Here is a 16,738-nt window from a genome sequence, read left to right as displayed (position 1 = left end):
TTGAAGTGTCATACATACGCCACTTCATGAGATCAGTCTGAGAATCCAAATCAATTTTATTACCAAAGTAAATTTTCACTTGCAAGGAATTTGCCTTGGTGTATTTGGTGCATATATATTAAAAAGGGAATAAACAAGGCAAAGTACTGTTACAGTCAAGAACATTAATACAGAATAGATATATTACAAAAATATATAAAAAGAAACTAACAAATATGTATTGTACAATATACGTATTTAAGAAAAGAAAGGAAGGGTTTTAAGGTTTAGTGCAGGGTGTGCAAAAATATTGATCAGAGACAGACAACTCCCAGAAATTAACTGATAAGATAATACATAAATGTATTTAATTACTTATAATATCATGTCCCCTTTTCTTCTCTCTTCCATGGACCTCAGAACGCCAGCGATGTGCTGTATGGATAAAGAAGCTGTGTGACCCGGCCACATGTGGTTCAGGTCTGATAGGTCGCAAGAACCGCAACATGCACGCCCGTTTGCTTCTTCACATGCTCAAAAGAGGGGTCCTGGAGAGGCCTTTCAACAGCAAACCGGAGCCTGGCAGTCTCAAGACACTCCCTACCTACATGGTAAGAATGACTGTTTCATGGAATCATAACTTAAGGTTACGACCGTAACCCCGGTTTTCTGATAGCATGAGTGAGATATCTCACATATGGGGTACGCCTCCCCGCGTATCCCTCAGAAGCACTTTCTCAATACGCCAGCCATGATTGGCTGACCACATCTGATGTGAGACGCACATGGGGCAGTCCTCTGTATAATCCACAGCCTGTGGATTAAGGAACCTTAAATTCTCTTTCAAGCATTCGTTCGGTATCTCACATATGGGATATGTTTACTCCCGTATTGTCAGACAAGCCAACCTCGGTGATACGTGATTAGGTGTTCGGTATGTGCGGCTGCCTCCTGTTGCGAGCCCGCAGCCAGGAGGCAGTCGTCCAAGTACGTTGCCAGACGGATTCCGTTCACCCTGAGCGGTCCCATTGCTGCCTCCGTGCATTTGATAAAAACACGAAGGCTGAGAGACAGGCCGAAGGGTAGAACTAAGTACTTGTACACCACCCCTCTGTAGGCAAATCTGAGATATTTCTTGTGAGGGGTGTAAATCCGCAGATGTAAATCCGCAGATGGAAATACGCATCGGCTAGGTCCAGGCTGGTGAACCAATCCCCCGGGCGGACAAACCTCAGCAGTGCTGCATGTGTCAGCATTCAAAACCTGTATTGTCTTAGATGTCTGTTTAACGCTCTTAGATTTAATATAGGCCTCATACCCCCTCCCTTTTTGGGGATGATGAAGTACCTCGAGTAGAAGCCGCTTTGGCTCTGGGCCGGAGGTACTACCTGAATTGCTCCTTTCTCTAGTAGAGAACTGATCTCTGCATCGAGAAAGCGAGCCGCTTCTCCCACCGCCTGTGACTGTATTATTTTCGAGAAACGGGGAGGGGGGAGAGACTGTGCGAACTGGAGTCTGTACCCTTTTTCGATAGTTTTGAGCACCCAGTTTGATTCCACGCACGCTCCGCAAGTGAGCCCACTGAGGGCTCCGGCGCTATAGGTGGAGCAATGCTGCCTCCCTGCGGCGAGCAGCATTGCCACACCACGGCAGCCGCGAGTACGTGTACAGCCCGCCCCGCTACGGGGCTCATGAGGCTGTTTATGTTTTTCATGTTTTGCAACACATAATCTTTTGCATGCAGTGCCCTCGGCTCTCGGCCTGGATGCACTGATGGGCACAATTTTATTGTCTTTGAACAATACAACGTGTTTGTGCTTTTGACAGTGGAGGGGGTGTTAGAAACAGAACATTGTCCTGTGACTCTGGGTTCAGAGCCGCAACGGCAGGCTCCCGGGACTGGCCACAATGTTGTGGGAGAGGTGCGTGCGTCTGGCGGACACGCTTTCCCTCTCCTGGCAGCGAGCTAGGTTGTCCGCTTGGCCCTCCTCAACACGGCACAGTGGTTGAAAATCACTGATATAAAGGACCGCCCCTTGTGCGTCTCGCGTCAGATGTGGCCAGCCAATCATGGCTGGCGTAGTGAGAAAGTGCTTTTGAGGGATACGCGGGGAAGCGTACCCCATATGTGAGATACCGAACAAATGCTTGAAAGAGAACTATTGCCATTTAGTAGAAAATAACTTAACACCTTTATTTGTAGTGTAATGAACTTCGAAAATGCTGTTATAGTCAAGTTTAAATGAAGAGACATTTTTTTAGAGGCAATACTGATTACTTAATTAACCCAATCTTCATATCTTTTTTTTGGGATTTTTATTTTTAGTCAATCTACTTTGATGAGCCACTGACTGCTCAATCTGTGGACCACAGCAATGCAGGTCTGCCTGACTGGGTGACAGGAGAGCTAGGTGGCTATACTGGTGACAGTTTGGCTGCCAGTCTGCTTAAGGACAGAGTCATTTCCACACCTATCGCAGCTCATCACAGGTACTATTCCACTATACATTACCTCAGTGATATATAGTCCTACGTATCTTTAAAAAACTACCTAAATAAAACTTGTCAATGGCAAATTAAATATCTGCCTTTTTTTCAAACCTACATACATAAACATGGTAACATTTTTTCTCATCTTTATAGATTTGATCATTAATGTGCACTGGTGCATAGTAATGCATTTTTTTGAATGAACAAAAAACTGACCAGGAGCCAGATGTTAAGACATGATGGCTGGATGTGTACATTGGTGTTCTGATTGGAAATCACCAATCTGGCACTACATTATACATGGCCATATTATTTTCATACTGTTTTTATGTTTTCACTTTTACGTTTGTCAGCTTTTCTTGTCGTATGCCTAATGTAATGGAGCTTCATTTTCTTCATCCTGGCCACAGTCCATTGCTTTTAAGATTCAGAATTGGAGTTGTGAGATATGGACTTCTTAAAATTGTTTTTTGGTGAACTGGTGTTGCTACCATGAATAGTCAGTGAACATAGCCAAAGTTACATCAGAGTAACTGTAACGTTAACTACCCGCAAATTAAAACCTGCAAACGTTAGCCCAGTAGGGCTGTAGCGATACACTAATCTCACGATACGATACACGATATTCAGCTCACGATACGATATATATCACGATATTCAGCCACCGATACGATTCGATTCGATATAATTCAATACACTTAAATCATTTTCTGAAAGATTTAAAGGGGACATAGTGATTTTGGTGACATCTTGTGAGTGTTCCATTTACTTGGATTAAATTAATTGAACTGAAAACAATTACACAATATATGTCTCTGACTGGACAGAGTCTACAGCAGGGATCATCAACTACATTTTTTTCAGAATTCTTCTAAGCACTCTGGCGGCCGGACTTTCAAATAAAGAAAATAAAGTGAATTTATACCTAATACGCCTATTCTTTTTCACTTTCTAACTGAATTAAGGCTTTTTTTCTCGGCTCAGCTGTGTGCGTAGAGCTCGGTCATCGCTGTATAGAATCCCGGCATGTGAATAGAGATGTAAATACAGGGGCTGGGTTTTTGCTCTAAATGCTTGAAATGATAAATAACAGAACACATTTTTTCCTCTTTACATTTTGTGAATTCATGATTATTCTGCGGGCCAGATTAAAAGCTTTAGCAGCGGGCCTGTTGACGTTGGCTGCTCTACAGCGACACTAGCGGCTGGCTGACCAAATCGCTCTTCCTGCAATGCGAATGGAGGTAAACACGGAGGATTTGAATGGGACTTATGTATCGATACTCGAGGCATAAAAATCAATACTTTCTTGGGGAATAAAATATCGATTTATATCGCAGAATCGATAAAATTGCTCAGCCTTATAGCCCAGTGCATATTAACAATTGTTGGTTGCTGAACAGAAATCGTGTCAGATGGAGTGTCATACAAGTAGCCTACTGTAAGGTTGAGGATGGCCTTATGCAATATTTACACTGCTCTATTCCAGTAGATAAATGTATATGTCTTGGCAATGAAATACATTTTTTACATTTTTTTTTTATAAAAATTTAAAAAGCTTTAAAATGGACCTTGAAAGTGCTTGAAAAGTGCTTGAATTTGACCTTGGAAAAGGTGTACGAACCCGGAAAGGGCTCCAGACTGCGACCAAAATTTGAGAGTGTGCGACTGAATTTTACATCCAGTCGCACATGTGCGACCAGTTAATTTCCCCCCCTTTTTTTACACATTAAACGTGGAAATTTCAGTACCTGAGAGTTCATAAGCGCAAGCTTATCTGGCCTCCCTGCATATGACAGAGAGCGGAGCGCACACACACACACATACACACACACACACACACACACACACACACACACACACACACACACACACACACACACACACACACACACACACACACACACACACACACAGAGGTGCGGACGGAGCAAACTACTCTGCAGTTTTGTTGAAGTCTCAGTTAGTCACGGAAATGCCGACAAAGTGGTTGCAAGAGTGGTTACAGTTGTTAAAAACTTCACGCAGACAGTGTTTGCTGCGATATGATATTAACGGCGAGGCGAAAGCGGTCGCGGTGCTGTTGATGTACACTTCTTGACAAGCAGGCACAACTGTGGTTTATCTGCCCTGGGGACTGACTGACAGGCTGAGGCTGTAAGGCAAGGCAGCTTGATTTCTACAGAACCTTTCAGCAACAAGGCAATTCAAAGTGCTTTACATGAAACATTAAAGAGCAGTTGAAAATGGTCATTTAAAAATAATATACAAATACAAGAATAAAAGTTACACTGAGTAAGAAATGAATAATTATTCAACTCAAGGTTGTAGGGACGGGTTTGGGAGGAGAGAGGGAGGGGTTTTATTTTTTATTTTAGTTTAGTAGCCTAAACAATGCATTTTTAATTTTAAGTTGAATTCATTGTAATTGTAGACTGAAGACTAGAGCTGGTATATTTTTTAAATATTTGTACTGTCATGACAGCGATGGTGCTGTCAGTTTACCTTTTCTGTTGCATCTTCAAAAGTGCACAATAAAATGTGAAACTAAATTTGAAACAGCACATTGTAATTTCTGTTATCAAAGTGTTTATTAGTAATACAGTGGAAATTAGTAGAAATGTGAATATTTGGTTAGCATGTTGATTTACGGTGTGTGCCCCTAAATTTTCCTGTTGCACCAGTTTCAGTTGGGGGCCACTGTGCTCCTATAAGAAAAAAGTTAGTCTGGAGCCCTGCCTGTGAAGAAGGCCATTTTGTATATATAAAAGCTTTTTAATTTTTTCACAAGAAGAGGGCCTTGGACCTTTTTTCTCTTTTGAAATAACATACTCTCATTTAATTATTGAAGAGTTCACAGTTGCTTGTTACTGTATAATGAGCTTTTGGCTCTCCTCTCTTTTAAAATGCATCATGTTTTACAGACAAAAGTAAAATATGGGCATTCTAGTATGGTCTTCTATGTTACTGCACAAATAGATTTATTGAAAAGACAGCTCTCCCTTGTTCCAGCCAGTGACGATGAAAAACACATTTTGGTCAGATATAGAATATGCTACATATAACACATAAGATATGTATCCAACACTTCTGTGTTGATGTTCTTTTATCAGACTAAAAACATTGAACTTGTCTATGAAGCTGGATACACACAGCTTTCAGGACTGATCGCCCATAGCATTTGCTTAGCAGCACTATCTGAAAAGCCAAAGACATTGCCAAGTTCTTGCATCAGTCTGCTTGAGCTGTCCGTTCTGACTTTTCAAAGAGATGCACTTCAAAACCGCTTGAGAGGATGAGGAACCTCTTGTATTTTCTATCCATCTTCTATTATTCTCCTCTTTACACTTTCCCAACCTGAGGTCTAACCCCTGCAGAGGAGAGAGGGAAGCAGAGAATAAGGCTTGGTAGATCATTAGCTTGTTTCTTAAATAGTTTGATTTCTATTCTTGTATGAGCATTGGCTAAATGTCTAATACCTAAATATATGTATTTTTGGATTTAGGAATGGGCTGCTTGATTAAAATTGCGTGACTGAAAGCTCATGTGCCACTCAGGTACACATGCACATGCATACACATACATACACGCACGTGTTTCAGCATGCCTCCCTAAATTATCCTAGTTTGCTTAGGGATATTTCCTCTGACTACAGGCAGTTCAGGCACTTGACAAAGTGATGTTAGTAATGGCTCAGGGTTCTTTCATTCCAATTACTGTAACAAGGAAAGGAAAATCAGAGCCCAGTGGCTTGATATGCTCATTAGCATCATAAAAAGCACTGTAAGTGTAGTAAAGAGAGCTTAATATCCACCGGGGCACTGTGTAAAAAAAAAAAAAGAGTACAGGCCCACTGCTGCCATATGTAATTCAGATTTTACTCTTGGGGCAGGGGAGTTGTAGAATATTTGATTCTTAGAAAGTCATCATTAGGTCTAGTCTTTAAATATTTGTCACACTTTAACTTGCATTACCTTGCCCATGTACCACTAGCAGAACATATTTTTATTCTGTTCTGAGTTTGTACCTTAACACTGGAAAACGACAAAATGAAGTACATTTAATATGTCAGCATACTTATATCACTTGCTCCTTGAGAGTGGAATTCATGTTTTCATAAATGTTTGAATCAATTAATTTGATTCAACATAGGCTGTTGTTGCCTTATATACTTTATTTTATATGACCTTATGTCCATTAGTGAGGTATTTGTTGACCTGTTTGTATGACTAAAAGGCCGCATCTGTTTCCATTATATAGTAGATGCTATAGCTTACAGTACAAGTGATTTGAAACAGTGTGGCTCCGTTCAGTAAGGCGCAGCCCTTTCTCCCCGCTGCTATAGAAGGTGTGGATAGAGAAGTTTTGTGGGGAGCAGACTGCTGAGTACCATAGTGTCTGATTGGGATAAGACCATGAAAGACGCTCAGATCACAGGCTAACTTCCTGATGGAGAAAATTAGCCCGGCCAAGAGTACTTTTATGTGTCTCTCTCATTTAGATAAGATTAAATGGAGAAACTCGTCTGATTCCCTGTGATGTGGCAACGTTTGATCTCTGTCTCACTCGCCATTAGTCAGGTGATGGGCAGGGCTTCTTTTAGCTTGTGAAACAGTCCAATTCAAGTCTCAAGATCTAAAGGCAAAGTTGGGATGATTTTCTGATGTTCTGAGAGATGTTACTTCTGTTTCACACAGAAGTGGATGTGCTGTAATGCTTGTATTTAACAGATATGTTATCTAACCTCTTAAATCCAAAATGCCCTCAGCAAATTCCACCATGCATTCCACTATTGCTGTGCTATCCCTAATTTAGCCACAAGATAGAGCCACTGCTTTGTATATAGCACTAATTCAGGCAAAGGAATGCTGTCTGTCTATCTTCTTATGTCACCTTGTGTTCAAAGGAGGCAAATCATGATAAAGACATAAGGGATAAAATGGTCAGTGTGGGCTAGTTTTGAAATGCTAATTTGATAATCTGCATCGCTGGTGTCAGGTTTACGGATGCTGTTTACCAGCATCTCTTTTAGGCATTTCTTTCTAATTTGTATCTCCCTGTTTTCCTCTTGTCTTGTCATCTGACTTCTGTCTTCCATGTGTGTGATTTTCATCCACATATGAAAACTTTTCAACCCCCTTTCCCCTCTCCCTCCTCTACTTTTTTTTCTGGGTAAGTGCGACAATAACACTGTCCTTGCGCTTGCAGAAGTCAGCCATTGACGCTGGTATAAATGCCTCACGTTTCTCTCTCACAGGCCATAGTGTCGCCCCTGATCTTGCCTCCATGTGGTTTTGGGTTATGTTGGAGGGAGTGCAGGGGCAGAGGGATGTTTGTGTCCCAAGGTCAGACTGCCTTCCTGAGTGTGCCCGAGGCTGAGACCTGGGCCCGCTGGCTCTGCACCTGGGGGTCAGGCTGGGGTATAGATGTCAGGCTGCTTTAATCAGCCAAGCTACAGCTTCTGAGGCTCTACATGGTGTTCTCATTTTCGTGTGTGTGTGTGTGTTGTGTGTGTGTGTGTGTGTGTGTGTGTGTGTGTGTGTGTGTGTGTGTGTGTGTGTGTGTGTGTGTGTCTGGCCTGACTTGCCACTGCTTTGATCTCTGGGCCTCAGACTCCAGACACATCTGATTCAATTATCCTCATCCACCTGTTGACTTAGAGGCCCAAGATTGCAAAGCTTGGCCCCCTTATCCAAGTTTCATGGCTGCATGTGTTTGTGCATAAGCATGCAGGTGCGTGTGTATCTGTGTGTTTGGGTGTGTGTACACATGCACAGACAAACCAGTATGTGAGAGAAGGAGTAAGTAAGTAGTATAGTATATTTTGATCATAATTAATTCTGAAATAGTAACACAATATTATAGTAATGCCTAATGACAGTATTATTGCAAAAGTATTGTTTTTTGTATTTTTCTGTGATAGTTTTCTTTTTTAACTTTATTTATTTAAGGACATCTGATCTTCAGAGGTACTGTATGTATACCTCCAGTTATTCCTGCCCTCCCAGTGCAACTGATGTGCATCAGCACTTAGATGGTGCTCAGGTCAATTTATGCATTTATAACACATTATTTACATGGAATTACATGGCATCTCACTGAAAGACTTCCTGGTGTGTAAATGAGCATCACACTACTGCTGGCTAATTTTCAACTGTAGTCATGTCATATGACTACAGTTGAAAATTTGCCAGCTGGCTAACACTGGCACATTTACAGAAATGTTAATTAATGTGTGTTGTCCTTTTATTAAAAAAAAAGAAAGAAGAAAACTGTACAGTAGCACAATGTAGTTATTACATATGAATATGCACGGCTCCAAAACTATCTGCAGCTTTAAGAGTGGATATTGTAATTCTTCAGGCCACTGCATACTCTTAAATGAGTTAATCCTGAAAAACCAACCAGCAAACCAGGTTCAATAAGAACTTGGCTCTCACTGTGGTGACCCCCTGAGCCTCTAAAACTGGTGCTTTTGAAGAGAAAGTATCTAGGATCTGACCTGTAACCATAATGTATGTCCTCATAACTATCCAGTCTACTCTATATATCCAGTATCCTATCTACCAGATTCCTGTTTAGGAAAATCATATTGACATGGTCACTTACAGTAAATACTTTATTCTGTGACAAAGATAAGGCTTAGTTTAGTTAAGCCAGGCTTTTTTTAATCATTGAGATCAAATTCTCTTTTACAAGAGTGTCTTCACAACAAAATACATGTGTACAACATCATAACACAATTGTCATTTATCAAAATAGTATACCAGACAAACGAATACAACATATTCACATCACTGTCCATACGGTTAAATAAAGCAGTCTTTAAACAGTACAGTCATTGCAGCCAACAATAGATTATTCCATAAAGGAACATAGCAATAACTTAACAGGCCATCCACTCTTTAGTTAGTGCTGTAAAATAGCTAATAGGTGAAATACCAGTATAAACTGTAATCAATCAATTTGTTTGTCATAGTAAAATAATATTAAATATGATAATATTTACTCAGTCAACAAACGGATGTAAGAAGTAATAATATTGCATCGGTGTTTAATGTGTGTACTAAGTTAGGGGATTTGAGGTATAAGATACAAATTACAAAGGGGATTCTGCTTCCTTCTTGTTCTATATTCAGCAGTCTTTCCAGAAACCTCAGGTGCTTTCCTCCATGAGATAAAAACTCTGAACAACAGGAATGCTAAAAAGAATTACATAGGAGAAAAAGAGCACCTGTAGGCTTCAAGTTGTGAGTGTGAAACAGTGCCCTCTAGAACACAATTTGATGTCTCTATTATATGACAGCGATTTTTTTCTTCTTCATTGTTGTCCTACAACTTCCCATCTCCTTTCACATCTTCATTCAATTAGCATTAGTGGGCCATTAGTGCCTCATGTGCCTGCGCTTAACGAGATAGTGAGCTCAGTAATGCGTGTGTTATGAATGTGTGTGCGACAGAGAGAGCGTAGTGAGAATGAGAAGTGTGCCAATAAATATAAGCAGTTTCCCTGACAAGCTCTTTGGATTAACCATGATGGACACGATGAGAGACAATGATTGAGGTGTATGATTATAAAAGGATTGTAAAAGCCATTGACTGGTGCCCTGTGGGCTGTCCATGGAAACAAAGTCATGTATAGCAGAGACGTTTATTGTTCAGATGGGATGAAATGCAGACCACAAACCAAGCAGCCAATGCCAGATGTTGATCTGTGTAAATAGCGAGGCATGCTGCCTACGCAAGCACATTCATATGCAAACAGAGGGACAAAAGCAGACTCCAGAGACATGCACAAACACACACATACTGCACTGTAGGGTAACCTCTAACACTTTCCTTTTTGTTTCTCGCTCTTGTCTTCCAGGAGAAAGCTGTATGATGAAAAGACCCCATCACGACCTGTGTCCTCCAGTCCACTCAAACAGTCACCCAGACAAGAGACCAGGAGGGTTAGTCCATCACCATATTTTAGACTGTCAACCATACCTCTGGACTCCTCTGAAGTTAGGTTTTCCGATTTATAGGTAGCTTTGATGACACATTGAAATATTAATAGCAAGCCCGTCTGGTGCCAATACAACTAGCAGCCACATTGTTTCGCTTTCTTCTTTAATGTGGACCAACTTGGAAATTCCTGAACCCATTTCCCCACATAATGGTTGTGAATACATTTGACAGTAGCATACACTCAGCTGCCAATGTATTAGGTACACCTAGCTAAAACTTACCTTCATGAAGGGTATAGAGCTATCTAACAGTGACCACCCACTTTTTGGACTGCTACAGTCCCATGAGGGATTCTTTATTGATATAGGTGGGTTTGGACAAAATATTGAACATACCTCTTAGTATAACCAAACACAATTTAACAGCACAGCCTTTAAAATTATTCACTTAAAACCAGACATTATAAAGGTAGGATTTATTGCAGGGCTGTTTTGTTAGACTGCACTAGTTTTAGCTGAGTGTACCTAACAAACTGGCAGCTGAGTGTATTTGGGTTGAATTATCGAGGGGAAAGTTGTACGTCCTCATCAATACAACTCAGAACACTTTATTGTCTCACCCAAAATGATCACAACTCTTCAAACCAGCGAGAAGAGCACAGCACAAACAGAAATCTGCATGTAAATTAATAAAATCTGTTCTGACTTTGGCATAAAATTGTGTTCATGCAGGACCGCTCTCATGAAAAGAAGCTGTTTGTGAAATATATTTTCAGGGCCTTTAATGTGTCATCAAACCATCATGAATCTACTGTACAAGTTCATGGTGAAAGCCAATGTACAGTTCATTGGCACAACTGCGAACATCTGTGGCCAAAACCGTTTGAGGCCATTCATTCTTATCAGTTTTTAACATAATGAATTTCATTTGAATTTCTGATGCAATACAGAGACTGTGACACGCTGCTTTGAACAGCCAGTGACCCGCATACTCAGCATTCCTAGATATTGAAATGAAATGTTTACTTTGTTTGAGGGTGAGGCTCTGGGACCTTAATGCCTTTTTAATCAGAAGGGGCATTTAATCCTGAGCTATTCATTCAGCAATTTCTCTGTCAGTGCAGTTCCGCTAAGGTACACCCAAGGTCCACACTCCACCAGATCCTAATCAAATTCAACAAAATCTCTCCTTTTCCTATCGCTCTCTTAACTTTATTAGATATTTCCACCATTTCAAACTTGCTGCCCAACCTCGACTTGAGTAAACTGATCTTGTATCAACAGAACCCCTGGAAGCATTCAAATTATACTGTATAAAACAAATCCGGAGGCCCGTTGTAACAAAAGGCTGGGGAAAACAAGGATGACAGGCAGTTTAGCTGCCTATGCCCCTCTTGTGGAATTTTCTGCATGACAAGAAATGGAACTGCCAAACATCTGGAGTGCTGTATGTGAGAGGGCGGAGAGTGAGGGAGCAAAGGGTGGAGAGATGGAGATAACGAGGGAGTAGAAAGCTGTTCTTGTGGGAGGAGAACACATCGCTGTACTGTCTATCTGTAAGCTTTTAAAGAACCCTTTTGTTGTTGCCAAGAGAGGAATTATATTGTGTCAAAATTATAACCTCCATCACTGTCTGATGTTTGCTTCCTCAGGCCAAACTGCCAATCAAATCATTTCAATTCCCTCCTCTAATTTATAACAATTTCCATGTTGTTTCTCCTGTTTTTGCCGTTTACACACTCTTACACTCACCCTCAGGTGGATATGGGGCTGAAGGCAGATATGTCTCCCGATGACAGTGACCTAGAGGCTCGTCTCAACACCTGGAACCTGGGGGTGAGTCCAGGGGCATGCCTTGAGCGTCATGGTTACATGCAGCTGTCATTATGCTGCAGCTTATTCACAGTGACAGTGAATCTGAAGCTCACGAGTACACCTAAATCAACAGGGCAATGATGCTGAGCCGTATTGCCTACATACTGCTTAAACAAAAGGTTGTAAAAGCCCTTTTACTTATGTCCTCTTGAAACCACTTCCTTAGGCAGCTCGTTGCTATTGTAGGACGTGAGGGTGGGATGCGGAGTGGGAGAAGGGTTGTGTAAACTGAGCATTTGAAGATGTGTGTGCCTCTCTTATCGGCTCTGTCTGGAGTGCACCAGGCCAGGGCTTGATAAGCACTCTGCCCTCATGTCTTTTATTCCCTTATTTATTCCCCTATCTCCTCACCTGTATGACCCAGAGTCTCTCTTTTTATTTTTCCCCGTCGCCTGAGTCCTCTCTCCCACATTACTCACACAGTGATGTTTTCTACAGAACAGCGCCTCTCTTTCGTTTTTTTCTTCTTCTCTTTCTCTATCTGTTTCTCTCTGTTCTACAATCTTTTCTTTCACTCTGTCTGGCACTTTCCCCCTCTGTCTCTGTGTCCATCTACCTTTCTCCACATCTTTCCATGTCTTCCTCTCTCTTTCAATACTAGGGTAATCTGAGGTATCTTTCAGAAGACGTGAAGCCATGCACTGCCCCGCTCTGCACTTGTCTGTGTTGAGACGCTGATAAGAGGCATTGCTTGGCAACACTCCCCCAAGCCTGCATCTTTCAAATCAACAGATGTTCACACACACACACACACACACACACACACACACACACACACACACACACACACACACACACACACACACACACACACACACACACACACAGAAACCCCCTTCAAATTGAATTTCCCCTCGGGGATTAATAAAGTATGTCTTCTTCTTCTTCACAGAAGTTTTATAGATGCACTGCTTCAAAGCGCCCAGCTCCTACGAAATTTCAGCACATCCGAGCGTCCTCTATCTATCTAGAACATCTTTAGCCTTGCTTTAGATGTTCTGAAGCAGTCCATATCAGTTTGTTCATTTCACCTCTAATGTAATAAAGTCTGTGGAGTCAGCATGGTGGCTATATTGGACAGTAGAAAGCAGATTGCTTCAGACTTGGATAGGAGTTTCTTTAAGAAACACAAAACCTGAGTCAGCTGGACCACCATCTGTTTAATCTTCAGTTAGTCTGTGGCTTGTTTGCTTGTTATCTAACAGGAGTTGAGAGTTGGAGACGTTGACTTAAGTGCAGCATACACTGACCTGTGGTGAAGAGGAAAAAAAGGCATGCAAACAAGAGAAAATTGCTTAAAAACTTGGCCTATTTTCTTATATAGAATTCCGTGGTAGTCCCTACCACTTGGCGGTCCGTTGTCTGTGGTTAAATGGGTGTGCTGACGGCTTGCTCAACGCTAGTCCGAAACTAGGAAGCCATCAATCACCGTGTGTTTGTTTGGCTGGAGAGCAAGGCCTTGTGATGTGGAGTGTTGTTCCTCTTCTGCGTCGGTCCATCCATCCATGTCAGCTTCCAATGACACAGGACGCCGTGCCAGCTGTGAGGTTGGACAAACATGAGCACACTGGAGCATGTGTGTGGGCACGCAGAATAAGAGTGTGTACAGACATACGTGTGCACCAAATCCAAGTTTAGTATCACACTGTGCCAGCATTACACAACAGCATTTAGTCTACACATCTTCCTTACCCTGTGGGCCATGCTCAATCAAATCTGATGACTGGCTGTCTGTGGGTATAAAAAGAAATCCCATTCTTGTTTTCAGCCTAGGCTCTAGTTTAGAAGGATATTGATTGATACATCATTTGGTAAATATGGATTATTTTTTAAGCCAGTGCCGAATATAAGTAGCAGTTCATCACACATCACGGCACGCAACATTGATGCTGCTCTATGGAGACTATATTGGGTAATCTCGTGCATGTGTCTCTCTGTGTGTGCATGTATTACAGTTTACAGTAAATGTGATTGTAGTCAAGCTGGATGTCTCCTTTTGTTGAGAGCTTACAGTAACAAAATGTCTGACCTGTTTTACCTGCATCACGACTCATCAAGTCAAAAGGCAAAGCTGCTTTCATCTATTTCCTCTGTCACTGGCTCACCCTGAAGCAACAGATTGTGACTTTATCCTTATACAGTAGTAGCTGTAACTATTTTAGTCCCAAGCTTTGAGGCTCTTTCAGGTTCTCTTCTCTCATCTTCCATTCATTCTGGATCGGTCGGGGTTGTGCATTAAATCATTTTTAATTTTTTTTTTTTTTTTACCAATCAGAGTCCCACACTACCCTCCTCTTCTTCCTCCTTGTTCTCCTCCTTCATCCCCATGTTGAAGAGATTAGCAACAGAACTGTTTACTGGGCGTCATTGCTGTCATCTCCAAAGTCAGCTCCACTGCTTTAAAAGGCCGTGAACTTGCCATTAGTTACTGTAGCAGCCTCTATAGACAGCCTAAGTGCATGAGAGAGAAACACTATGAAATGGTATGATGGTGTGAGTTCACAGGAAAATAATGAGGTCATAAACAAACGTCAAATAGTGGGAAGGAAAATAGCAGGTTGTCAACACAATGTTTTTTTTTGCAGTTCGTGTCACAGTTAGTGAGCTGTATTGTTGCAATGGTGCAGAGTTATTTGGACTGTGATCCTTGTGCGTTCAAGTAGTTTAGCAGCTCACTCTTTCTTCCATCTCTTGTGTTTCATATTATAATCAAAGGACATGCCCTGTCAGTGTTTGGCAAGGATGTATACACACGTCTCCGTGTGATGGTAAACGGACCAGGGATAGCTTACAGATTAGTGGTCCTGAGTGTTGACAAAAGGGCTGTGTTAGGACAGCAAAGAGGGACTGAGAGCGGAAACAGAACCGGCCACACACACAATGCCTTGAAGTAGCCCGACGCATTCTGTCTTTCTAAACAGACAAGAGTTGACGGAAGAGACTCCAGCCAGAGCACAGAGCTTTTGATGTGTTCCCCGCATTGTTTACGACAAACTGAGGGTGGCGGTTAGATTGGTGTAGTGGTAAGGCTTTGTTAGGAGAAGAAGAAAGAAAAGAGAGGTTAAAGTTTTTCTATTAACTCTTTCAGATTGAAAACCCCAGGTATTTGCGAGAGAACCCCATTCCCTTGTCTCCGGTAAGTTGTCAAGGGGTCTCTGTTTTTTTTGTATCGTTCCATAGACAAACGTTCTCTCTTTGACCTCATTACCTAATCTCGCTCCTCTTTATCTCTGTAGATTTTCAAGTCAAGCTTTGGAAGGAACGACACCTTGGCTGATGATCAGGGCCCACACCTTCTACAGAGCAAGGAGGTATACACCACAGTAATGGCGCTTACCCACTGCTAGTAGCAGCTCTGCTCGGCTCGCCCGCGTTGCCCCGTCCTCCTTTTTCCATTTCAGATTTAGTACTGCCTCATGCGTGAGGCTGGTCGTCATAGCGCCGCTGCAGGAAACTGCCGTGACCTAACGCGACACAAACATAGAACGTCGAAGGTGTGTTGTTGTTGTTGCCACAGCCAGAAAACCAATTTAGTTTCAAAAGAAGCTGGAGGCAGCAAAAAAACACCGCTGGCTAAACTATTTCAAAACGGCGGGTTTGTTCAGGACACCCCGTCTGTCGCTAGCAATGATGACGCAGTGATTAGACGGTTCTCTCCGACCAGTCAGTAGTCTGGAGGTTTTCACGTCACCTTTTGGTATCGCCTCAGCTCGCTTGGAACCTCGACGGAGCTGATACTAAAAAAAGTACCTGTTGGCAGGTACCAGGGACTTTTTTCATAATGGAAAACCAAAAAAGGCGAGTAGAGTTGAGGCGAGTCGAGCAGGTACCATGTAATGGAAAAACACCATTAGAGCCCTTAGTATAGTCCAACAGTACCTGAAAGTTGTGATAAATATCAGAATTATTTCAATGCTTCTCTTTGAATATCAAAAGGAAGTATGTCATATTTTAGATACTGCCCTTTATGTCCATTCCAGTAAGCCTAAACCCTTGCTACAGTGCTCACTATTCAAAATGCTCACAGCATTTGTATAGAAGCAAGTGTTGAACACTTACAGAAGTTAAAGCTCCCCTGACTGCTTTATGGCCCCCATAACCATGTACATACATCTTAGTGCATAGTTTGTATTGTTGAAATGGCCGAGGCGAGCTTTCCTCTTAGAAGACAAAAATAATGTTGGCTCCCAGTGATGACAGTTTTTTCCGTATGTGGATTTAAGCTGAAAATCCCATTCTGAAGGCATGCTTTGAAGTCCCCTCTGCCCCTCCCCACCGTCGGCCTTTACCCACACTGTTAAATATAAAACTAAGCATGACTTGACTGTAATAGCCGTGGCTTTTCATGTCTGCTTGGGGAAAGCGCTCCACTCAGTTAGATGGGCTTCACCATGAGAGGGCAGAGAATGGAGGGAGAAAGGGCAGATAGAAAGGATAAGGATATG

General features: G+C 41.9%; 1 protein-coding gene across 3 annotated transcripts in view; it reads left to right on the top strand.

Annotated features, from left to right (window-relative positions):
• The window catches only part of cep112 (centrosomal protein 112), a 116,744-nt gene that overhangs the window by 2,408 nt on the left and 97,598 nt on the right, over positions 1 to 16,738 (top strand). For 2 of the 3 annotated variants that reach the window (XM_028600581.1, XM_028600582.1), the window contains exons 3-8: positions 400 to 590; positions 2,306 to 2,469; positions 10,337 to 10,421; positions 12,177 to 12,254; positions 15,382 to 15,429; positions 15,530 to 15,604. In XM_028600581.1, coding sequence (XP_028456382.1) covers positions 400 to 590; positions 2,306 to 2,469; positions 10,337 to 10,421; positions 12,177 to 12,254; positions 15,382 to 15,429; positions 15,530 to 15,604 — 641 coding nt within the window. The remainder of the gene's footprint in view (positions 1 to 399; positions 591 to 2,305; positions 2,470 to 10,336; positions 10,422 to 12,176; positions 12,255 to 15,381; positions 15,430 to 15,529; positions 15,605 to 16,738) is intronic. The other variant, XM_028600583.1, reaches the window with a different exon arrangement.

This window comes from Perca flavescens, chromosome 15, assembly GCF_004354835.1.
Source record: "Perca flavescens isolate YP-PL-M2 chromosome 15, PFLA_1.0, whole genome shotgun sequence".
Taxonomy (NCBI): Eukaryota; Metazoa; Chordata; class Actinopteri; order Perciformes; family Percidae; genus Perca; species Perca flavescens.
The sequence above is the reverse complement of the archived record's forward strand: the minus strand, read 5'-3'. Positions and strand labels throughout refer to the sequence as shown.